Here is a 27,048-nt window from a genome sequence, read left to right on the forward strand (position 1 = left end):
GACATGTAAAATAGTTGTTTCCTCAGGCTGAGGAATATTCATTTTGTTAAGAATTGTTTAACTCCCTATGAAATAAACCTGTAAATTTTTTGGTATTTATTTATTTACTTATATATTTATTTTTATGGTTATGTACCCTGACTTTGCCACTTTTACAGACATGTTTTGTGCTAATATGAATTTTGAAGATTCTCAACATGCGACCCCAGGAACTTCGTTGGTCACACTTTATGACATGGTTAGTTCATGCATTAACTAATGAACCTTATTGTAAAGTGTTACCACTTCATTACACAAACAAAGAACCCGTACAATGGAATCAGGCACCAAAAAGACCCCTGCTAATAAATCCTCTTTTCTACACACAAAAGGAATAAATAAGCTTGGTAAAATCATAGAAATCAAAGAAACATGTCCCCATCAATAAAATAAAATACAATAAATAATAAATACAGGGAGTCTTTGTGCAACTTTGTGCATTGCGGTCCATGTTGATCACTGGACTGAGAGGTCTGTTGCTTCCGAATGTGTGTATTCATTTTTCTGGTTCACGACTGAGTCTTTTAAGGCCTACGAATGATGAGATGGACTGGCGTTCAGTATCCTGCAGGATAGCCACCTTTCCTGGGGTCACATTCAGCACAGAGTTTGTCCCCTTGCCGCACGATGGCCTGAACCACTGCACCTGGTGTCCTCTGTAGCTCTGTTACGTGATTCTTCTGAGCCAAGCCATCAAGAACACTCTGTAGTAGGTATGGACACGGTTACAATCTCACACACACATACATAAGAAAAAAATACGAGTAATTGAATTATATGCTTATCTTATATGCTGGGTTTAGACTACACACATCCACTGTGTTCTATTTGGAAGGGCTCATCCTTGCACCCTAATCCCTTTGAAGGGTTTACCCTCTGGGGTGACAGCTTTAAAGAGATTAGGTTATAGAGATGATCCCTTCCGCAGTGGCAACACCAAACAACTTCCCTGTGCAAAGGATCATGGAAGCCTAAAGGGTCACCTTCAGTTGTAACCTTTGGAATCTTTAAATCTGAAGGGCCCTTAGAAGTGGAGAATTATGAGCACTTTGGTTTGGAGCTACACTACAATATAGTGGCCATGACTGTTTTTATTCCAAAGTGTCAAAAATAGTGCTGATATTCAAAATATCAATATAATGCGTTAATGAACATTACGCCTGTTTCACACCGCAAGCGAAAGCAGTGCGTGATCAGAGCGTGCGCAGCGCGTATGGGAGAGCAGAAGCAGCATGCAGGCGTTTGCCTTTCACACCAGCTGCATCTGCATCGCGCAGCTCTTCGGCAGCTGCTGCAGAGATCAATCAATCTCTGTCTATTCTATCTAGTTACATATCTCTCTCTATATACAAATACACTTTTAAAAAATGTTTTCATCTGCACCAAGGCTCGCTGCAACCTCCTCCTATGCTGTTTCTTTAACCCGCAAGTCTTTATTTTACAAATGATATAGATCACACTGTGTGCTTCTCAAGCTCTATGAGGAGTGTCATTCATGTCTGGTGCACTAAGAGGACAATCGCCTGTGATATCATGTCATTTGGTCTTTGATTGTCAGGTTGTTGTAGTAGGCCAAGTTATAATAATATAATTATATAAGTTATATAAGTTATAATTATATTTATACATGATCAAACTAGTGTTACTTTCTCCACTTCAGTAATCTTCAGCGGCAGATTAACAGCTCGTGCAAAGGATGAGACGGACAAAAGTAATCGATGCATGCCCTACTTTTATTTATTTTCGTGTTGTTAGGTTCACAGAGCAAACAGCTCCTGGGTAGAATAACTTGAGTGAACATAAAACAAAGCCGAATAAAACTTTTTTCCCCTGCTTCAGCTGCACAGCACACAGCGAGCTCACATCATCCAGCATGCGTGTGGAACTACACTACCCACAATACACTTCGCTATGGACTACAACAAATATTTTGGGCCTAAATAAATGTTTATTGCAGTTTTTAATTGTTTAAGTTCATTTGATTAACTATCTATGAATCAGTTGATATTATTACCGCATTTATTGGGTAAAATAGCTACTTTTTACTGTCATTCAATGTGTTTTGGTCATTATCAATGAACTGTCACTTTAATTGAGCGTGAGCAGCGCGGCAAAAATAGACCCAGCGCCGAAACTATTGCGGCCCTGCTGCTTCAGCGACGCTCACGCCTCGCACTGACGTGCTGCTGCTGCGTGCAGTATGAATGCTCCAATCTGTTAACATGGATGCCGAAAAAACACTGCTGCTGACGCGGTGCTGACGCTTGCGGTGTGAAACAGGCTTTAAACTTCAAAATACGGTGAACAGTTATTAATTATTTCGACTTTCGGATTGTCTTTTAAGAAAATAATAATTAATTAAGTATTCAATTAAGAAAGTTTAGATGTCAATAACCCACCTGCTCAAAGTCCTGTTCGACAACGGTCATGTTGGGGTTGAGCTGATTGTGGACTCTGGGCTCTGTCACTGCTTTCTTCAGGTCATAGTTAAAGAACAGCGAGTTTAGGATCACCTGTGAGAAGTGAGATAGCAGAGCTGAAAAGACGTGTTTGTATATATCAAACCAGTGATGGAAAAGGCAACAGAGCACCTTGATGTCAAAACAACATCTTTTTTACATCAATGTCAATTTAATGTCAAAAGATCCAAATTGATTTGATGTCAAAAATGTGACGTCAGCGGTGGAAAGAGTACTGAAAAATTATACTCAAGTGAAAGTAACATTACTTGCCCAAAAATACAGTGCAAAAAAAATTAAAGTATCTGTTGTAAATATTATTCAAAGTATGAGTAAAAAGTAGACCTTTTAAAAATACTCAAGCGAGTATTACGCTGAGAAAAGTTGATGCATTTACATGCAGGTTGTGCAGGGATGTGTAAACGGAATATTCTGTAGTGCATTTAGTGATCTTCCTATATTCATCCGTTCTGTCGTTCGTTTCTTCCTTCCTTCCTTCCTTCCTTCCTTCCTTCCTTCCTTCCTTCCTTCCATTGTTTGTTCGCTCTGTCCTTCATTCGTTTCTTCGTTCCTCCATCCCTCCCTTTGTTCATTCTTTTGTTCCTTCTTTCATTAGGTCCTTTGTTCATTCATTGATGTGTTTGTTTGTTCCTTCCTTCCTTAGTTTGTTCAGTCCTTCCTTGAATCCATCCTTCATTCATTTGGTCCTTCCTTCTTTAGTTTGGTCCTTCCTTCGTTCTGCCCTTCCTTCCATTCTTCATTCAGTGATTGTTTGAGGCTGTTTGGTGATTTCAGTCATCATACAGTTGACATCCTTCATCTTCTCATCAGTGACATGCAGTCTAAAAACAGTCTCTGGGTTATTGCATGTACATTCTGGACATCTTCCTGGACAATTGTAATGCTTTCAAAAGGTTTGCTGCATTTATAAAGCGCCCATGTCTTGAGGTTGTTCAGTATGATGCGATTTACTTTCTATGTGCGGTTTGATTGGACAGGAATCGCAGGACTGATTTTTCTACTTTAGCCAATCACCACAGATAAGAAGGAAATAAAGTAGAGACTGCAGCTTAAAGGAAAATAGTGGGGTAAAAGTACCAATACAGCACTAAAAGGGAAAGTAAAAGTACACATTTTTTAAAACTGCTTAGTATATTACAATTTCTGAGAAAAACTACTCAATTACAGTAATTGGAGAATTTGTAATTTTGTTAATTTACACCGCAGCTGGACGTCAATTAGACATCCACACATTGATGTCCTTTTGTCTGCCAAAATAATGACAAATTTGTTATAATATAATAAAAAATATTTATCTGAATGCTTACATTTCAAATTTACACTGTATTTTGTATCCCTACAAAGCATGTAAACTTGATGTCAAACATTGGAGTCAAGAAACACCAAAAATGTAACTGTCCTTTAATAGATTTTTGATGTGTTTTTTTGATGACAGTGTTAGATTTCATGTCATTTTGGCATCATAGTAGTCATCTGGCATCAAATCTATTAACATTATTGACATGGTTTTTTAACATCATTTTGACATCAAGGTGCCCACTGTGAAGGATCTACAATATGTACAATCTTCTATAATTTTTAAGGATTTATTGTACAGAAAACTTGAACATTAACATATTCAGAACCTGTTTATCCACCCCCTGCAAAACTATTGATATACATAGGGAAACGCCACGTTTGACTATTCTAGACAAGTCGATGAGCTCACCATCTTGAAATAGTCAATTAATCGTCACTTACAGTAAATTAAAAACAATAAAAAGTTTGATGCCACAATATTGCACAGTTTGTAAACAAATAAAAAAAGAAAAAAGAATCCCCCAAACACGAGATAACCTTTAAGAAGTGAGAACGTATAGATTTGTGTTCTTAAAGTTTGTGAAAACAATCACAGATATGGATGTTCGTTCAAATTCCTAGGCAAAGTCAACTTGCTCGCAAGTATTCCCAGACTGGCTTTGACTATTCCAATATGGCGGACAGATCACAAATTACACCCCACAGAAACATATACATCTATGCAAATATATCTATGGCCTGAACACCATTTTATTTTCAAAGATTTGCTACAAAAATAATGTTAGGAGTACACATGAGGCATTTAAAATAACATTTGGAAACTTTGGAAAAAAGTGCAATGATATAATGCAGCACCAGAAAAAGTGCCCAGCTAGCTAACTAGGTGTGTTGCGTAATATCATTACATCTGCTGAATCCATGTTACAGCAGCAAAGTTCTTAGCCATATCTACACAGAAAATAGCAACATAGTTCATTTTCCATCACAACTATAGAAGAGTCAAGCTTTAAATAGGAAAATTATCAAACTTTTTTTTTTTTTTTTTTTTACATTTTTGGAACTAGATGCTACTAGTCTAATCCAATTCAATGATTTATGCTAAGCTAAGCTAAAAATGCTCCTGCCAGACCCAGTAATCAGCTGAATGAATTGGTATAAAAAAAAGATCAAACTCAACTATATACCTTGCTAAACAGTTGAAAATTAGTCTATGTGCAAAAAAAAGTGGAGTGTTCCTTTAAGGCAAGAGATAAACTCATTTTGGAACAGACTGCTTACCTCTCTATTACATAAGCATAACAGGTCCCCTTTAAAAGTACCCAAGAAACTGATTGCACTGACATAACTGAATGTTTTACAATGCCTAGTAGCTTGTATTATTGTTTAGGTATAGCAACATTTCACTCGACAAGCACATTCAAGGCATTTTTTAAATGAATAAATTCACATAAACTCAATCTATATATGTAAATGGTTACCAGAGCGGTAGCTGTGGTGATTTTCGTCCCACCTGATGCCCCGACCACCATTTTGACTCTGTTGTGTTTGTCAAAAATGATTGTGGGGCACATCGAAGAAAGCGGTCTTTTACCTAAAAGGAAAGAAAAAGTATATTAAGAAATGTCATGGTTTGAATTTGATCTCTGTGTTCATATAGATAAAAGGGGTATTTGTCATCCACACTCATCGGCTACTCTATTACACAACTCACAGATGCAAACATCAAATCAGTGGTGGACAAAGTACAGTAAGGAAGGCACTTAAAAGTACAGAAAGTAGAATAAAATGTTACTCCAGTAAAATGATTAAGTCCTCCTTTTCAGTTTTACTTGATTCAGAGTACAAATTGATTTTTTACTTGATTTCTACTTTATTTTTAAAGCACTTAGGTATTTAATGTGCTAACCAATTCATATTTATGTGGCAAGAAAGTTTAATTACCAAATGGTAGATGAAGAATGGCTACTGTATGGTGACTGAAAATGCACTACAGAATGTTACGTTTTCAAACACATTTTCATGTATTCTGTCAGTGCTGCATGGGTTTGTGGTGCAAACTGCTGGATGGTCAGAGTTTGTTACTCAGGGCTCAAAGTGTTGAACCTAAGGCTATGTCTACACTTTGTATAAAAACGCTATTGTTTTCAATTTTTTTGTCATCCACACTAAAACGACTGAAAACGCTTTCATTCATGTACTGTGCAAACACACAGATGTAGGATGTCTTTACCTGCGTCAGCATGTCATGAATTTGCCAGGTATAATGCGATCCTGGATTAACTTCTATGTTGATCCTGGAACATCATTTTTGTTTCCGAAAATGTAATCCATACCTATTCCTTACCTCTAAATAACCCAACCATAACTGTAAATTATTCCCAAAATCAGAGGGGAATAATAGTTGAATAACAATGACTGTTAACTCAAGATCTGTCAAGCGGTTTAAAGAGTCCTTAAAAAATCATGTAGAAGTACATAAACCTAACCGTAAGCCTTAACATAAATTGTAAACATATTCCTTAATTCTGATTGACTGATTGGAATGTTGTTCTAGGATCAACATGGATGTTGATCCATGAACATGTCCTACTTGGTGAAATCAGGTTGGGGCCTGGGTCATATCTGCCTGGTGTTTTTTTATTTTTCGTCTCTTTGAAAAGCTGCAATAAAATGCCGCAACTGTGGTCTGTTTTCACCGCTGAACAATTGCTCCCAGTAAACATTCTCTATACACTGAAGAGAGGGAATATGGAGCATGTACAAACTGACATTACTCTTTAATAAAGCTATCAAAATGGACAGCATCCAAAACATCTGTTTTACTATGTAGTCAGCCATGTCAGCTGTATTGGTCACGTGATTAAAATGCGTTGGTCCAATTTGAAAAGCGTTTTTAAAAAGATCCATTTTCGTTTTCCCATAAACATCATTTCAGTGTGGATGGAAGGCCAAAATGGAGAGAAAAATATGCAGTTTTAAACCAAAATGTATTAGTGTGAAATATTAACATATCGTGACAGCTAGATTTTTTGCACCATATGCTACACAGAAAACTTCAACCTGATTTCTGTTGGCTTATTATTGCTTACATTTAATATAATGTGATTTCATAATAATCTCACATTTAACTTTTTTACTTTTGGCAGGGTTACCTTAACTCATTATTAGTATTTACAACATTTTCCTTTACTCTTGCACTTAATTGTTTGGCAATTCGTAACTTTTTAATTTGGTGGCTAATTCGTGTGAATTCTTATGATCTCAATTGTACAATTTAGTGCGATTTGCTTATTCCCCCAAAGACGGTCGGATTCAGGGGTGGGGTTGGGTTCCTCCTTTTTAAAATCATACATTTTCGCATGACTGAACTCAAACTCGTACAAATTAGCCACTAAACTGACAAAACGTAAAATAGTTACATTTCCTTATGAGATCAGGCTGGATTTTCAGTACTCTTTCCACCACTAATAGAGTGTATTTTAAGCTTCGAACTTGAAAACACCTGGCTGAATGAAGTTGTTGGGTGAAGGGGGAACACCAAAACCATTGGTTATATAAGGAGAGCTGAAATCATCCATCTCATCATTAAATATAATGCCAGTTGAGCGTGACATCACCTTTGAGCCAAAACTGTGAAAGAGAGAGAGAAAGGAAAAATCAAGACAATCAGATCAAAGTAAAGCATCACAGAAATAGACTATTCCTCCTGAGGTCCAATTATAGTTTTTAGGTATCAACAACAAACAGTTTTTTTTTCTCAGGGATTCAAACTAACATTCAGTGCTTTAAAAAGTAAATTAATATAGAAATCTGATGTGCAAAATTCTGCAATAACAGAACTCATAGAGCCTCTTCACCCTTGTGTATTACTCCGCACACAAAGAGTGACAGCAGTTCAATAAACTCACTACAGCTGGACAAATATTGCAGCTTTTGGACAACATAATGTACTTTTGAGGCTTTTTTTTAGGCCAGAATGTAGTTGTTTAGATTGCAACTAAGCAGTTTATTTATAAGGATAGTGGCCATTTTGAATATTTATAATTTCAGAGAGACAGCCCGTCAGCAGTCATCGGCCTGTCATTGAGCAGAGCAAAGATGGTTGATGTTCCGCCATAAGATTGTGACAGAGACCACATAATGAGCCCTTAAAGGAGAATAATGTCAAACTACAGCTGATTAAATCATTATAAAACAGGTAAGTGACTTTCTTAGTCAATCTTTCTCTTTTGTCTGTTATAGTGCTGTATTCATACAATAATAATCTGGTAGTGTTTGCTTTGCTTTGGCTTTTTTTGGGTTAATTATTGTGATATCCCAAATGCAACAGTCGTAGCAGTGCGATATGGCTCTATATCATCACTGATGGTACACTAAGGCACTCAGCCTGGGGCCTCAAGGCAACGCATGCCTCCCACCAGTGCAGATATCCAGCCATATCACACTGCTACTCGTGTGATATTGCTCATAATATATATAAAGTCTGAATAATTAGCCCTGCTGAATTATTTAAAAACTATTTAAACCTGCTTTTATTTTAGCCGAAATAAAACAAATAAGACAATCTCCAGAAGAAAAAAAATTTGATATATTATATTTCTATATGAGAACTGAGAACCATTTTTCTTACTAAAGGTTGATGGTGCTAGTTGCTGCCACTGCGCTCCCATCCTCTGCGATGACTGACAGATGAGCTGTTCCGTGGTTATCGGGTACAAAATATTCTGGATCATAGTAGCTGTCTGGGTGAGTAGTGTCATCTGTTATTTTACTCCTGATGTTGTCTGCAAAGTAGTCTGAGGTCATGTTGTGGATGAGCTGAGAAAGGAGATAATTGAAAAGAGATTTACAAGAGGCCATTGAACTCACAGGTGCATAAAATCTGTACTGGAAAATACTGTCTGCAAACAGACATTATTATAAAGGACTCGTTAAACCGCTTGATAGATCTTGAGTTAAATAGCATGAGATCACCTTTAAATTCTTGTGTGTGGCACAAAACTAAATTGAAATATGTGGAAATAGTGAAACTCACGTCTGTGATGTTGAGGTAACGTGGGTCTCCTAGTTTACTCCTCTTGGCATAAGCAAAGCGAAACGCCTCTACGATACGATGATAGGTCAAAGTCTTCTTTTCTGCTGTGGACACACTGTGGTCTGAGAAGTTGAAACCTTGAAAGCAAAAGTTGAAAACGTAATGCGCTTGAACACTTTATCACATGTTTACAGTCATCTTGATCTTCAAATGTGAATGTTAATCACATGTGAAACGAGTTTTCATAACGTTTTTATTTGATGAAATGGATTTTTTAATTGAATAAGCTAAATTGGCCGTAGTGTATGAGTGTGAATGCAAGAGTGTAGGGGTGTTTCCCAGTGTTAGGTTGCAGCTGGAAGGGAATCCGCTGCATTTCGTTGCCTACCTGCATTTCGTTGCCTACCTGCATGTCGTTGCCTTGTACTGTACATGTGTGATGACAATAAATTGAATCTAATAAAAAATATGCTGGATAAGTTGGTGGTTCATTCCGCTGTGGCGACCCCTGATTAATAAAGGGACTAAGCCGAAAAGAAAATGAATAAATGAATGACTGAAAATTAATTTTTAAAGTTCCAAAAATGCATGAATTACAAGAAAGTAGTTCCTGGAATCTCTGAAATAATGAAATGGCAGCCCAGAGTGCTGACCTAAACTTGATTGAAAATCTCAGGAAAATTGTTGGTCTCAAATTTATAGCTAATAACCCCACTACAATCAGCGAACTGTGAAAGAGTGGAAATAGATCTAATCAAGATCACAGTGTCAGAGAGATTTGATGTCTGTGAGAGACTAGACTAGTGATGTCACACGTGAGAGTCTGCCAGAGACAAGTCATGTCCTGTGGTTTCATAACAATAGGCCTCTACACTCCCTTTTATGTTTTAGTTGTGATCTTTCTTCATCCTATAAACATTGTTGTCCTTTAATTTCAATACATTCCGTTAAAATCAAACTCATCACAAACAAAAAAAATAATAAGTAAAAAATACACCTCAAACCATATCATTATTTCATTATATTATATTACTACCTAATAATATTATATTGTATGCAGGTCTGTAGCCAGTGGTGGTTCGGAAGACCCACCCCTCACTGACAAAGATCCAGAATTTGTCCCATATATGAACCCATATGTCTTGTTTTGACTGCTATGCCATCATAAATATAATAAATATTAAAAATAAAAAAGGCTTTAAGACCAAGCAGAATCTTCTGTTGGCTGTCGCTTTAGTGTGACTTCAGCTAATCAGTTTTTCTCAATGCTAATAATAATTTTTCATGAGTCCAACATCCAGCTGTGCAAGAAAACATACAATCTGCTGTAAGGGAAGTCATGCTTCACTACTGTATTGTTTTTAAATAGAGAAAATCATTTACAAGTAACTTTTATTCTAAGTCTTGGACCTTGTTTTTGAAATAAAAAAAATGACCAATATAAATATGTGAAGCACCAAAAGCAGCCCATATTGGAATTGATTTGAATACTATTTTGGCTATTGTTGTTATCAATGAATTTTCAAATGTACTTTTTTTTACAAGAGAGGCTAGAAAAATTGTGAAGCTCTACATTATTATTATTATTATTATTATTAGTAGTAGTAGTAGTAGTATTAGTATTATGTTTTAATTATAGGAGGAAAATTGAATGTTCTGGCCAGTTTGTTATTTGCCTAGTAAATGACAATAGGCTACAGTTTTTAATTTAAAACTTTAAACATGCCTATTTTTTCTAATGACATACATGTATGACGCAATACATTTTTATTCATTTATTTATTTTCCATATATTTCTTTAATCTAAATCAAATATTTTTGGTACATCAAAAAGTGTGGCTATGATTACCATCCCACAAGCTAATCCAACTAAAAATAGTGTTTAAAATGTCACTAAAATACAGGATTTAAATCATAATTAAATAAAAAAGGAGGTAAATATCTGCAAAAAGTCCACTTTTTGAGAAAACAAAACACCCGTTTCACCAGGCTGGCTATAATATACATATATATATATACACACACACACGCACGCACGCACGCACGCACGCACGCACGCTAATAATACTATATAGTATATCATTGACTGCCTTAAATGACCAAACGATCATTTGGATAATTCTCTTGAACTGCAGCCTGTAGTTTAAGGGGAGCCGGGCTTGTCAGACAGATCACCTAGCAAACCATTGACCTAAACTCTTCCCTAAACCCAATAGTTGTTTCTTTTTTTCAAGAGTAAACTTAAGAGACAAATGCACTGCGACTACAAAGTTTTACCTTGATTTCACATTGCTTCAATCTCTCTTGTGGAACTATGTTGCACTGGACTCAAACCTAAGTGTTCTGTGTCACAAGTATAACACTGTACAAAGTGAACTACTGAGCAAACTGACTGCACCAGAAAAGTTATGGAGATAGAAAGGTTATGAACATCCTTAAGTTGTTTTGTGATATATATTTGATGTTCAAAAATGCATTTTTTGCCCCACAACAACAAATAAATACCACAAAACGTAATAATCTATTATTCATCAATATTATGTCCCAATAAATATCTTTATTGTGAAAAGTCATTCATTTGAACTAGAAACTGCAGTCAAATACACTGTATATTGTAGTACTTCTAGTGAGTCTGTATTGGGACAGCCTGAAGGCAGAATTAAAAAAATATATAAGCTTTGGAGTTTAATCTTGCCATGACTTTTCCTTGATTGTTGCGTTTTAGAACACTCTGTAAGCTTACATTAAACTGAAACTAATATACAGTAATGCACTTTTCATTTCATGCATTTCCTGGGAACAACCCAGCATAAGATGAATCATATATCAATCATCTGATCATTATTGCAAAATAAACTCCTCCGGGGAGGTACAAAACCTTATCCTGCTCACACAGAAGCTGTTTATTTAGCAATAATACACTGCTAAATGTACACTCTTTTCTCATTTATAACATGATCCTGCATGCTCGCCCTCATGAATAAAGCACTTTTGCATAGATTTATGATTTACTCATCAGGACTCCACTGCTGACGCGATACTAAGTCTGAATGAGTAAGTAGGCTATTACATGGAGAATTATCACATACTGTAATACTCAATACGGATATCTTTCCTGCTCAAAGAACATGCTCGCTCATAGTTATCCATTACTCACTCATCTACCACAGTTTAAGTAATGACTAAAATCAGGTGTACATTCAGCTGGTCTATTAAGGCTGATTATTAAATGATAGTGTGTGGGTGTTAGATACAAATTCTCTGAAGCATATTTTACTTTTACTTAAATGTTATGTTATGTATGGGCAAGCTATTTAATCATATGACAAAGTTTACTGTATAGCTCAGCTGATTCTGATTGGCTAAAAATATTGCACTACACTCAAAAAATGACGTTTGCTGTTTGCTCAAACAACTTTAATTTAAAATGAACTGAGTTTTATCTGGAACATCTTAATTGTTTTATATTTAACCTACTTAAATTTGTAAAAACTAATAATCTAACTTAATTCCCAACACAAAACGATTGAGTGGAACCTTTTTTTACAGTGTCAGGCTGCCATTAGGCTCGGGATGCACAGATTTGAAGATTTTAAACGATTCGTTAACTGTCAGTTCATATTTTGGAAGCCATCTTCCAATTTTCAGACAAGAATATTATTATTTGGAGCATTTATTCACAGATAAATGTCAGTAGATCAATATAAAATATTTCAGGTTTTCAGACTTTTAGAAATACATTTACTCATCCTTTACTTGTTTCTAGCTGTGAAAAGAGGATATTTCTTTTCAAAAGAAGATATTTTGGCACCCTGTAATCATTGACTTCCATATCTGCTTTTCCTACTATGGAAGTCAATGGTTTTCAGCTTTCTTCAAAATATCTTCTTTTGTGTGCAACAGAATAAAGAAACCATAAGGTTTGGAAACACTTGAGGGAGAGTATATAGTAAGTAAATTTAAATTTTTGGGAGAACTATCCTTTAAAGTATTTAAATAAAAATACATGTATATACAGTTGAGGTCAGAATTATTAGCCCCCTTAGAATTTCTTTTTTCTTTTTTAAATATTTCCCAAATGATGTTTAACAGAGCAAGGAATCTTTTCACAGTATGTCAGATAATATTTATTCTTCTGGAGAAAGTCTTATTTGTTTTATTTCGGCTAGAATAAAAGCAGTTTGTAATTTTTTAAAAACCATTTTAAGGTCAAAATTAAAGGCCCCTTTAAACTATATTTTTTTCAATAGTCTACAGAACAAACCATCATTATACAATAACTTGGCTAATTACCCTAACCTGCCTAGTTAACCTAATTAACCTAGTTAAGCCTTTAAATGTCACTTTAAGCTGTATAGAAGTGTCTTGAAAAATATCTAGTCAAATATTATTTACTGTCATCATGGCAAAGATGAAATAAATCAGTTATTAGAAATGAGTTATTAAAACTATTATGTTTAGAAATGTGTTGAAAAAATCTTCTCTCCGTTAAACAAAAATTGGGGAAAAAAATAAACGAGAGGATAATAAATCAGGGGGGCTAATAAAAATGTTTACACCACTCATTACATTTTAAATAGGGTAATTTCTAATCTGTAATCTATTACATTTCCAAAGTAACCTCCCCAACACTGGTCACGTGAACTGAATCAATGAAAGTAGTTAAATCTTTTGTTTATAATGCAACGCTATGGGGATTTCCTAGATTTCTTCATGTTTAAAGTTTCCGCATGAGATTGCCCTCTGGCATTCAGAGCAGATTTACAACTGAACACACAACCGTGCTTCCCTGACAAGATGTGAATGACCACTGGCTTTTATGATTTCACTTTAATTAATTGGCCATCCCTATTGGGTTATGAGAAATTAATGTCATAGGATTGCCAATCTAAGCCAAATGTCCAATTCTCAGAATTTCCACTGACTTTCACTGATTTAAATGCATTTTCATGACATACAGTATAACAAATAGCAAAACAGGCAGATGTTATATTGATCAGTCCCTGAGAATTTGGTGACTGATAAATTAAGTACAAAAATGTATAGGAGCTAGCAAGTTTTACACACAGATTTTGGCCAGTAAGGACACTGTTTAAATTCCTTCCATGACATCTGCATTGTTTTATATCAAAAAGCATTCTTTTTTTCTCTGTTTATCGTACCGATGCCTAAAATGTGAAATTTTAACTTAAGATTTTTGTTTGTTCCTATCATTTAGAGTCAATCATGTATCAAACATGATGTAGTAGGCTTTAAGAGGTAAACACTTTCTCTCTCTCTCTGTGTTCCTCTTATATAAATTACAGAAACCAATGGAACTTAAGGTCAAAAAGTAATGAAGGACTAAGATGTGTACATTTTCACAGTAAAACCAACACAATCTCACGGCAATTCATAACTTTTTGATTTAGTGGCAAATTCGTATGAATTCGTACGATGTAATTCGTACAATATAGTACGATTTGCTCATCCCCCAATGATGATTGGGTTTAGGGGTGGGGTTTGGTGTCACGCCTCCTTTTTAAAATCGTACAAATTCGTATTGTCCATTTCTTCTGACAAAACGCGAAATACTTACATTTTCTCGTAAGATCAGGCTGGTAAAACAACAGGAAAAAAATTATACAAATGCCAGAAAAATCATCACAAAAATCAGTTATTTTAGACCGCATCAATATATTTTTTCCCCCACAAGTTTCAGGAAGGACTTGTTGAGCACTTAGATTTTAAAAAAGCCACAGACAGTATTTTAACAGATATGTATAACCTGATGACTGTATTTGATTTCTGGTTGACAAGTGGGAAAGGAAACAGCAGTGAATAATAGCCTCACTATAAAAACTGGCAAAACGTGTAAAAAAATTTGAAAAAACAAACATTTTTTGATAAATGAGAAGTAGAAATTACAAACAAAAATTCCTGATATTTCATGAATTGTACAAACTTATATAAATTCAGTCATTTTAAATTCTATGATCTGTGGGAACCAGGATGATAATACCAAGTGGAAACAGAGTGCTCAATTCAAAAACACACACATTGAGGATGAACATAAGACTCACCGTCCACTATATTGAGAATCAGAGCGAGAACAGGTCCACTGGATGGAGCATCAGGAACATTAATGGTGTATTCTCCGACAGTTAACTTCAACGGTGTCTCGTTCAACACTGGCTTATATTCCATTAGGTCCTCAAGTGTTATAATTCCGCCTGAATTACAGGATTAATTGATTAGAATTGGGTCACCTGACCTTTAACACATGATAGGCTAAAATATAAAACCCAGACCTGCAGCTTGGATATCATCCACTATATTCTGGGCCAAAGATCCGCTGTAAAACACATCCGGCCCTTCTTCTGCAATCTTCTCATAGGTGTCGGCAAGCGTGGTAAATCTAATGATATCATTTTCCTTCAGGATGTTTTTGTCTGAGTCACAGAACACTTCACTGGAGCACAGAAAGAGGACAAGCCTTTATAATTCCACTAAAAATATAATGTAGCAGAAGCAGTTTACAGTGTAATGAGCAGGGCCAGACTGAACCCGGGGACATTTTTCATATTTCTGCACAAAATTTTGTACAAAATCTGTCTATTTATGTGGAATGCATACATTTTGAGAGCATATAAACTAAAAACTTAACACATTAAATAAAAAACAACATACAATTGAGTTCAGAATTAATAGCCCTCCTGTATTCACCTTATTCTCCGCGTCCGAGTGGGCGCAGCCATTTGAATCATTTTGGCTCGAGACTTCCGGTCTCATTCACTTCCATTCATTTTTAAACGTTAAAAACAGCTTGTTTTGCTGCTTGGTGTTGCAAACTGATATTTTCTTATTATATTATTCTACTTTGTCTCTATTGTCGTGAAAACACTTGTTTGTAGAGTAAGTAGTTTGACTGTTTTCTGCCATTTATTATTCCTAGTCATTTCTCCCATAGGCAGCTGAATCGGAAGTTCTAAAACAATCGCAAAAATGCGCGCACTTCCGCATTGAAGAATAAGGTCAATATTTTTCTTCCCAATTTGTTTAATGGAAAGATTTTTTCAACACATTTTTAAACATAATAGTTTTCAGAACTAATTTGTAATGACTAATTTCTCTTCTTTTTGTCATGATGACACTGCATAATATTTTTCTAGATAGTATTCAGCTTAAAGTGCAATTTAAAAGGCTTAACTAGGTTAATTAGGCAAGTTATGGTAATAGGCAAATCATTGTATAATGATGGTTTGTTCTATAGAGAATCAAAAAATATATAAGGAGGCTAATAATATTGACCTTAAAATGTTTTTTTTTAAATAAAAACTGCTTTTATTCTAGCCGAAATAAAACAATTAAGACTATCTCCAGAAAAAATTGATAAAAATTTAGGAAATACTGTGAAAAATTCTCTGTTAAACATAATTTGGGAAATATTTGAAAAGAAATAATAATAAATAAATAAATAAATAAATAAATAAATAAATAAATAAATAAATAAATAAATAAATAAATAAATAAATAAAAATTCACAGGGGGACTAATAATTTATAAATTATCAGTTCAATTGTATTTCTAACTCTAACCAATTCAATTAGAACCACTTGTTTGGTAAAGTAAGTCTCTCATATAATATACAGTGTCTACTAACAGATAAAAGTATTCAATTTTCAAACTGTATTAATCTAAAACATTTGCATATTGTTCAATAATATTACAGAAATTAATATAAAAACTGATTAAATACATATTTACACACATTTACATAAGTAAATTAAAAGCCTCAATTATGTTTTAATCCACAGGTAATGCACAGTTTAGTTCCAACCCTAATTAAACACACCTTATCAAACTAATTTAGGCTTGTTTGAAACCTGCAGGTAAGTGTGTTGAAGCAGGGTTGAAACTGTACAGGGCTGCAGCCCTCCAGGATCTGAGTTTGACCTCTGGGCTAAAAAGATCTGCAGAAACCTGCATGTTTTTATGCTTCCCTGTGTCTCTAGTGATGAGTTAGATTAGTTATTTCCGAGCGGCCACCTTGATATCAAAATGACACAAAATTAGCATTAAGCATACCATCAAAACACATGTAAAATATACATTTCTATTTGACGTAAAAAAACTTGACGTCCATTTGACATCTGCAGTTTGATTGGATTGATGTATTTTGTCTCTCTACAATGCATTTAAACTTACTTGATGTCAAAACGACATTGAATTATCATCTAATATGGATGTCAAAAAAAGTCAAAAATGCATTTCGATTTGACGTTAAAACCTTGACGCCCATTTGATATCTACAGATTGATGGTTTTTGGATAGATGAATTTTGTATCTCAACAATGCATTTAAACTTACTTGATGTCAAAGCGACATCAAATTGACATCTAATATTGGCAAAAAAATAAATTATAGGACAATCCTGTTATTAATTTTTGATGTGTTTTTGACTCCAATATTAGATGTCAATTTGATGTTTTGACATCAAGGTAGTCAATTGACATAAAATCGATTTGCATTTTTGGATTTAATATCAGGAGAAATAGTTATCCATGAAGCAGTTTGATGCAATTGTACACGGTACATTTGATTCTTAACTCAAAGTTATGCAGTCTGTTATTGTCATTTACAAGTAAATTTTCTGACTAATTGTTCAGTTTCTATTTAGTGTCCACTAGATAAATCCTTACCACAATGTCATGTCATCCAGAATTGTTTCCTTGTTTTTTGCGATGGCATTGGCCAAGGCTTTGCCAACCGGAAAGCCATTGCGTGCCAATTCTATACTGGGCTGAAACAGTTCCCTCCATGGCAGTTTCCCATGTCTTTTATGTGCCATCTCATAGCCACGAATTTCCCCTGGAATTGCGATTGACAACCCTCCTGCCATGAAAACAAGAGACACCATTATAATCATTTAAAACCAAAACCACAAAAAGATCAAAATACACAATGCTAATTTTCTGTCCTGTCTGTTTGATTATTTATTTGTAAATGCTTCAATTCAGTCGATCCAATTCAAAAAGTCTCATTAAAGGGATAGTTCACCCACAAATCAAAATTCTGTCATCAATTACTCATCCTCAACTTGTTACAAACCTAAATGAGTTTCTGGGTGCTGGTTTATAACCTAGTTACAAGTTAACTTACTAGTTCTTGCAAATTTAAGTGGATTGAACATAAAACCATTAAGTCCCCCCCCCCCCACTTAAAAAAAACAACTCAAGAATTGTGTGGTTTCGACTAATTTTAAATAATAATTTGAACAAACAGCCAATAAATTTTTTTTGAGAAACGTCATTTATATATATATATATATATATATATATATATATATATATATATATATATATATTTATATATATATATATATATATATATATATATATATATATATATATATATATATGACGTTTCTCAAAAAAAATTATATATATATATATATATATATATATATATATATATATATATATATACACACACACACACACACACACACACACACACAGTTGAAGTCAGAATTTTTAGCCCCCATGTTTATTTTTTTCCCCAATTTGTTTTACGGAGAGCAGATTTTTTTTAACACATTTCTAAACATAATAGTTTTCATAACTCATTTTAAATAACTGATTTATTTTATCTTTGCCATGATGACAGTAAATAATATTTTACTTGATATTTTTCAAGACACTTCTATACATCTGAAAGTGACATTTAAAGGCCTAACTAGGTTAATTTGGTTAACTAGGCAGGTAAAGATAATTAGGCAGGTTATTGTAAATTGATGGTTTGTAATGTAGACTATCGAGAAAAAAAATAAATAAATAAATAAAATATATAAATATCTTAAAGGGGCTAATAATCTTGACCTTAAAATGACTTTTTAAAAATTTACAACCGCTTTTATTCTAGCCAAAAAACAAAAAACAAATAAGGCTTTCTTCAGAAGAAAAAATATTATCAGACCTACTGTGAAAATTTCCTGTATCTGTTAAAACGTCATTTGGGAAATATTTAAAAAAGAAAAAAAAAAGTCAGAGGGGGTTAATAATTCTGACTTCAACTGTATGTATGTATGTATGTATGTATGTATGTATATATATATATATATATATATATTTATTTATTTATTTATTTATTTATTTTTTAAACATTAGTAAGTATACTACTGCAATTAATGTTTTTTAAGAACGATGCATTTAAATTGACATTCAAGGCATTTACAATGTTACAAATCTATTTCTATTTCAATACATTTGTTCAAATGTTTCAAATCACATTTAAAAAGTCAGTAAAAATAGTAAGAAATGCATATTGAATCCAAATCAGCATATTAGAATGCCTTGAAATTAAATATTGGAACTTGAGACTTGTGGGAAGAAATCTTACAGACCACCAAACTTGAATGTTCGTGTGTCTCAAAAACAATGCTGAAGTCAGTTATTCTGCTTTAAAAATGTGTGTTATGTGCCGGAACGGCTGCCTTTGTTTGTATCCTTTTAACTGGCCCAATGCCAGTTTATTTATTCATTCATTTTCTTTTCGGCTTAGTCCCTTTATTAATCTGGGTTCACCACAGTGGAATGAACCGCCAACTTATCCAGCACATGTTTTGCGCAGCGGATGCCCTTCCAACTGCAACCTATCTCTGGGAAACATCCATACACACTCATTCGCACTCATACACTACAGACAATTTAGCCTACCCAATTCACCTGTACCGCATGTCTTTGGATTGTGGAGGAAACCGGAGCACCCGGAGAAAACACACGCGAACGCAGGGAGAACATGCAAACTCCACAAAGAAATGCCAACTGACCTAGCCAAGGCTCGAACCTTGCTGTGAGGCGACAGCACTGCCTGCTGCGCCACCACGTCGCCCCAATGCCAGTTTAGTCAATTATATTTCAGCAGCCTGGGTTGTCTCTGAAAGCATGTGTCCATGACCGAAATGCAACCTTCAAGTGGACAGTAGCAGACTCCAAAATAAAACCCAGAAAGCTACATGACGAGATATGCAGTGATAAGCAAATTGGCTTCTGTTTGCACCAGACCAAACACGACAGATATCTAAATACTGCCGTTCAGAATCTCAGAATATGCACTCACTCATGAAATAGTAAGGTTTATCATTTAATCAATACATATTAAACCTCTTTAACGTTATTAAATGTAGATAACTAATTGAATAAATGAATGAATAACTGATATGTGCTGGTATTGAGTAAATTTTTTTTCAATTTCAGATGGTTTATTTTATTTTCAAGATCTAAGGTCAACTATCTGCTGCTGCTTTCAGTAGTGTGGCAATAAATATCATGTAAAATGGCATTCAAACTCACATTGTTTGCATTTAACACTGAATACACAAGAAATAGAAACCGTTTCTAAAATATAAATTTCAGGTGTTGGTTAGACCAAAAAGACTTGCTCCTCAATCTGGCAACCTGTGCCTGCGTTTGTTTTGATCCAGGAATGCAATGCCTAGATCAACCACTGAGTGTCAAACTTACATGCTGCACCTTTAATTACAATTTGCTCATTGTGCAATGAGGATTAAAGTTTTAGGGACTCCTTTTTATACTACTAAAATCATATACAATTTGTATGAATGAGCCACTTTTCTGACAATACATAAAATAGCTAAGTTTCATCATGTCAGGTTTGGTATCTACATTAACAATGGAGTACCTTTCCGTGAAAGCTGGGTGTTATTGCCAAACATGTCCTCTGAAGCGTTCTTTGGAGCAGTTTCTCTGGCATCAATTGTCTCTACTTTTCCTGTGGACAAATCAACATTTTTTATTTCGTTGTCAAGACATTTTCAGAGTTGGTTGCCAAGAATATAATTCACTTTGACAGAAGAAAAGGCTTGTCTGTGATAATTATTTGTTATTTTACACTTGCTAGCTTCACTTAATGAGGTAATGGTTATCTATTAAGTCATTTGTTGACTGTCAGGTTAAGGTGACGCAAGGTTTATGGTCACTATGATTCAATCTTATGTCCTTTTATCTGGCACTTGACCCTAGGTTGCTTCAGGGACATGTCACTTCAGTGAACGTACTGCAAGTCATTTTGCATGACAAGTATCTGCTGAATGGCAAATAACCTCTGCGTCATATTAAACTACTAAAGTGATGTCCTTTAGTGCCAGACCAAGTAGAAAAAGATTGTCAGTTTTGAAAATCCCTTCACTGTATTAAAGGGGACATATTATGCCCCTTTTTAGAATATGTAAAATAAGTATCTGTCCCTAGAGTGTGTATGTGAAGTTCCAGCTCAAAATACCCCACAAATAATGTTTAATAACTCTTTAAAACTGACCCTTTTAGGCTTTGATCCTAATTGTGCCATTTTGGTGACGGTCTATTTAAATTCAAATGAGACTGTGCTCTTTTCAATAGAGCGCAGAGTTACTACAGTCTAGGTGTCATACAGTAGCAGATTCAAAAACAAGACTAACTATGCTAATAAGAGAGAGACTGTCACTGTGTCACTAAGTGTTGATACAAATGTATTTATGAACTTCTTATGAATGTGATTTTTGCATAACAGGCCCCCTTTAACCTTTGTCAAAGTCCTTTTGGAGTGACTGCTTTGTAACCAGTGTTGGGTGTAATCAGTTACAAAGTAATTAGTTACTTTAATTAAATTACTTTTCAGCTTAAAACAAAAAGTACTTTTCATTTTATGTAATTTTATTAGAGTTACTTATTAAATACTGTACGTTAATTCAACAGTTCTAACTATCAATTCAGAGAAGCAGAGTGATATATATTTTAGCATTTAGTCACATACACTACCTGACAAAAGTCTTGTTGTTGATCCCAGTTGTAAGAGCAACAAATAATAACTTGATTTCTAGTTGATCATTTGTAAAAGTAGCAGAGGGTGGATTTTTCAGATGACTCATGTGTTGAGCTGCATCTCAATCATCACAAATACTGCAGAAGACCTATTGGAACCCGCATGGACCCAAGATTCTCACGGAAATCAGTCAAGTTTGGTGAAGAAAAAAATCATGGTTTGGGGTTACATACAGTATGGGGGCATGCCAGAGATCCGTAAAGTGGATGGCAACATCATCAGCCTGAGGTATCAAGACATTTGTGCTGCCCATTACATTACAAACCACAGGAGAGGGCAAATTCTTCAGCAGGATAGGGCTCATTTTCATACTTCAGCATCCACAACAAAGTTCCTGAAAGCAAAGAAGGTCAAGGTGCTCCAGGATTGGCCAGCCCAGCACCTGACATGAACTTTATTGAGCATGTCTGGGGTAAGATGAAGACATTGAAGATGAATCCAAAGAATGTCCAAAGAAACTCCTGCAGGAACGCTTTTTTTTGCCATTCCAGATGACTTTATTAATAAAGTTATTTGAGTCATTGTATTTTATATATATTTTATACTGTACATTATTTGTCTAAGCAAAGTCAGACCTTACTGTCCCAATTAAATTATTAAAAATCAAGGCATGATCATTTTTTGTTTTTGGTAAAACAAGCGTAATCTAGAGGCCTTTGCCTTTTAAATAAGCCTTTTCTGATACCAAATGATCAACTAGAAGTCAAGTTATTAGTTATTGTTCCTAAAACTTGGATAGGCAACAAGACTTTTGTCAGGTAGTGTAATTTAATTACTTATTTAGTAACTACTTACTTTTTAGACAATGCAATTTTAATGATGTAATTAGTAAAGGGTAACTAATTACTTTTTAGAGAGGGAGATTGCTTTAGTTAATATGGTTTTGTATTATTTTAAGCCGTTTGGGATGCGATGACAGTCAAATCTTTTGCTGAACAGATCCACCAAAGTCATTGTGCTGCACGTATTAGGAGGTTTGCTGAAGGTGCAGCTGACATGCAGTGAGGGGTTTGCATCTTTAATAAACTATGACAGTTTGCGTTGAAAAGTAAAAATGATTAATTAATCCACATGAAATGGTCTCTTAAAAGTGCCATCAGGTCTTCAGTTTCAGGCTCAGGCGTGCTTTGCAGTCAAACTACAAGCATGCTACACCAAAGCCCAACCGAACCACACTCTGGCACACCACTTCCAACCGGGCCAAGGCCGGCCAACTGAACTGCACCTGCGCTTGTTAATGAACTGGAAAATGGCCATCAAATGAATCTGGGCATGGGTCGGATAGCCTAGTGTGAGTACACCCTAACTTTGCAGACATTACTTAAAAAAGTTTTTTAAAACACCATTTTATATGTATAGGTATATGCAATGCAAAGGTCATGGGTTGTCTTCCTGGCTAATTCATCAGCTAAATGCAAGAATGACCATGCTTTTTACCTGTAGACGCATTAAATATGGTGAAAAACAGCCCTCCTCCAATGCCCATGCTGTGTGCATTGAAGAGCCCGACACACAATAGAGCTGCAATAGAAGCATCAACTGCTGAACCATTGCGCTTTAAGATGTCCCTGCAAACATAAAGCATGCTAAGTGTGTGATTGACGAGGATATACATTGAAACTCTTGTGTGTTTTTTTGCACTCTTACCTCCCAACCTCAGAGCATTTCCCGGCGTCTGCTGCCACGGCTGCTTTTGAGTAGAAGTGGTCCGAGGACATAGTGAGTCTTTTATTTCCGATCCCCAAATAAACACCCAGGAAAAAACCCACAGCTGCCACAAGCAAGACCACCATCCCAGCGACAAGAGATTTCTTGACCATTTTCCTGGATGGAGACAGAATATCAGTTCAGCACGTTTGTCACAAAAACCATTTGAGGCATAGGTCTCAAACTCGATTCCTGGAGGGCCGCAGCTCTGCAGTTTTTCTCCAACCCTAATCAAACACACCTGATTCAATTAATCAAGGTGTTCAAGACTACCAGAGACTATTAAGCAGGTGTGAGTTGGAGGTGGTTGAAGCCAAACTATGCAGAGCTGTGGTTCTTTAGCAATTGAGTTCGAGACCACTGATTTGAGGCCAAAGTTTGATTTAGGATTTATACTGAGAATAGTTTTTAGATTATTGTTTATTATAACATTTAGTAGGTTGTTATTAATTACACACAAACACACACTTTTTTTAAAAAGTGGGTAAACCTGTTGTAACTGAAAATTGACTTATTTTATTTCATAATAATTTCATAATTTTTTATCATAATGCACATCATAAAGGAAGATTTACTTACTTTTTTCAGTCAACTAAGTGTGTTTTTATTTTTATTTTTTACAATTTGTACACACACACACATGCAATTTAAATTTTTGGGCCTGAAAAAGCTGATTCTGTAAATACACAAACAACACATTCTGCAAAACTCAGATCACTTGGTTTTCACTTGAAACTGGTTAACACAACTTTTAACAGGGGTAATGCTAAAATGGAGGGTTGAGCAGTTGTGTTTTACTGCATCTTGTGTTATAGATTTCCAAAAGTTTGTTGAAAGTGTTTATTTCATATCGTTTTGACTTTAAATGTCTTCACAAAAGCTGGCCAAACCTGCCAAATTAAAACTAGAGCCCAAAGGGAGAGATTCGATGCCTAACGTTGAAAGAAAAGATGATTTTTTTTTTTTTAATTTGTACACACACACACACAAACACATGTATCACCACCACATGTATTATCATTCTTATTCAATCAATAAACTGTATTGATCAATTAACAGCAACAATTAGTTTCAAATATACAGTATGCAGCATTGTACAGCCATGCAATATGCTGTGATTACAAGAACATTAATCCCACAAAATATTTATTCAAGTTACATCACCTTTTCAACATGTGCTGTTCATGAATGGAAGGACTGATGTAAACCTTTGGTAAGTTTTTAGGAGAATCTGACAACAATGAAATATCGCCCGGCTCAACGGACCTGTGGAATAAACCCTTCACAGTTACACACCATAATCACCAGTGTCTTCAGATTTTCTGTGAGTTTAATAACAATTAATGTTCAACATTTCTGAAGTGTTACAGCACTCTATATCACATTAGTACAGTGTGAGCCCAGCTAACAGAGTTCAGAGGGAATCAGACATGTGCAAACCCAAGTTTTAATAAGTAATCAAAAAGTAATCAAGTCATTAAAATGTTTCTGATCCTATAGACAGACAGACAGATATTCACAATATAGACCAGTGGAGAAGTTTCTATGCATGTATTACATTTATCTCTAAGCACATGGCTTTGCAAATTTTGTTGTGGATAGATAGATAGATAGATAGATAGATAGATAGATAGATAGATAGATAGATAGATAGATAGATAGATAGATAGATAGATAGATAGATAGATAGATAGATAGATAGATAGATAGATAGATAAAAAAAATTGAGATAGACAGACAGACAGACAGACAGAAATTGATAGACAGACAAACAAACAGACATCAATATAGATAGAAATTGATTAACAGGCAGACAAACAGGCAACCAGAAATCAATATAGATAGACAGACAGACAAAAATTGATTTACAAACAGACAGACTGGCAGACATAAAGTGACATACAAGCAGACATCAATACAGATAGACAGAAAAACAGAAATTGATTTACAGACAGACATAAAGTGACAGACACACATACAGACAAGCAGGTAGACTGAAATAAAAAGATGCAAACAAAAATTAAGATAGACAGACAGACAGATATCAGTATAGATAGATAGACAGACATAAAGTGATAAATAGACAGCAGTATTAATAGAGAGACAGACAGACAGACAGACAGACATAAAGTGATAGACAAGACAGACAGAAATAGAAAGATGTAGACAAAAACCAAGATGGACAGTCAGAAATTTATAAACAAACAAACAAACAGACAGACAGAAATTGATAGACAGTCAGACAAGCAGACATCCATATAGATGCATAGACAGACATAAATTGATTTACAGACAGACAAAAATAGAAAGATGCTGACAAAATAAAAATCAAGATAGATATTAATTGATAGACAGACAGACAGACAGACATAAACATAGACATTCAGGCAGACATACAGAGAGACAGAAATTGATTTACAGACAGACAGACAGACAGACAGACAGACAGACAGACAGACAGACAGACAGACAGACAGACAGACAGAAATCAATATACAGACAGATATAGATTTACAGACAGACAGACATAAAGTGATAGAGACAGACAGACAAGCAGATAGGCGTAAATAAAAGGATGCAGACAAAAATTGAGCAAGACAGACAGACAGAAAGTAATAGACAACAGACAAGCACACAGACGAAATAGAAAGATGCAGACAAAAACTGAGATAAAACATTAAGACAGACAGACAAACAGACATCAATATAGATATACAGACTGACAGACATAAAGTGATGGACAGTCAGACAGACAGACAGACAGACAGACAGACATAAATTGATAGACAGACAGAAATCAATAGATTGACAAGCAGACAGATGGAAAACGAAACATCTACAGACAAAAATCAAGAAAGAAAGACAGACAGAAATTGATAGACCGACAAGCAGACAGACAGAAATAGAAAGAGAGAAACAGACAGAAATCCAGGCAGACAGACCTCACAGACGATTTATTCTGATGAACCATAATCCAGAGATTGAATGCCTTTCCTGTATAAATGTATGTATCAGGACAAGAGTGAATGGGACTGAGGACAGATATAATCTGTGCTAATTAAAGTTTAACTCCAGAGGTTATAAATCAACCTGGTCTCAGACCTGCTTGGTGATTGGCCCAGACAAGGTGATTTGTCAAAAAGTGTAGTATTACGCAAAAAGGTAGGTGTTACTCATCAAGCCTCACCCTGTTTTTAAGAGCTTATAGGAGCTTTTAGGGGTCAAACTACTGTAGTCTTGATGACAAGACAATCTTCCCGCCCTCCCTCCCTCCCAGGCATTTACACAAAAATACAGATTTGTCCAAGACAAAATATGGGATTATATTCTTTCGATAATCTTTTTTTTGGCTCAGTCACTGATTAACCTGAGGTCGCCACAGTGGAATGAACCGCCAACTTATCCAGCATGTGTTTCACGCAGCGGATGCCCTTTCTGCTGCAACCCATCAATGGGAAACACCCATACACTCTCATTCACACACATACACTACAGACAATATTAGCTTACCCAATTCACCTGTACCAAATATCTTTGGACTTGTGGGGGAAACAGGATGACCCAGAGGAAACCCACGCGAACACGGGGAGAACATGTAAACTCCACATAGAAACGCCAACTGACCCA

General features: G+C 35.1%; 1 protein-coding gene across 1 annotated transcript; it reads right to left on the bottom strand.

Annotated features, from left to right (window-relative positions):
* Window positions 1-571: 571 nt before the first annotated feature.
* Window positions 572-26,392, bottom strand: ggt1a (gamma-glutamyltransferase 1a). Its single transcript, XM_056464456.1, has 14 exons — window positions 26,364-26,392; window positions 24,586-24,687; window positions 23,362-23,538; window positions 23,152-23,282; window positions 20,536-20,625; window positions 17,535-17,727; window positions 15,144-15,304; window positions 14,916-15,065; window positions 8,854-8,990; window positions 8,449-8,636; window positions 7,321-7,448; window positions 5,297-5,409; window positions 2,439-2,552; window positions 572-743 (listed from the first exon to the last, which is right to left on the bottom strand). Exons 1-14 carry the CDS (start codon window positions 26,390-26,392, stop codon window positions 597-599), a joined length of 1,860 nt encoding a protein of 619 aa, XP_056320431.1. The 3' UTR covers window positions 572-596.
* Between the last annotated feature and the right edge of the window lie 656 nt (window positions 26,393-27,048).

This window comes from Danio aesculapii, chromosome 8 (assembly GCF_903798145.1).
Source record: "Danio aesculapii chromosome 8, fDanAes4.1, whole genome shotgun sequence".
In the NCBI taxonomy this organism is placed as follows: Eukaryota; Metazoa; Chordata; class Actinopteri; order Cypriniformes; family Danionidae; genus Danio; species Danio aesculapii.

Bases quoted from the DNA above. Each gene is read 5' to 3' on its own strand.
- ggt1a (XM_056464456.1), bottom strand. From the start codon at position 26,392: ATGGTTCATCAGAATAAATCGTCTGTGAG. The intron at 17,728-20,535 runs GTACTCCATTGT...TTTTCATGGCAG, and splicing joins CACCCAGCTTTCACGGAAAG to GAGGGTTGTCAATCGCAATT. The intron at 5,410-7,320 runs GTGTTTTCAAGT...CTTTCCTTTTAG, and splicing joins CAACAACTTCATTCAGCCAG to GTAAAAGACCGCTTTCTTCG.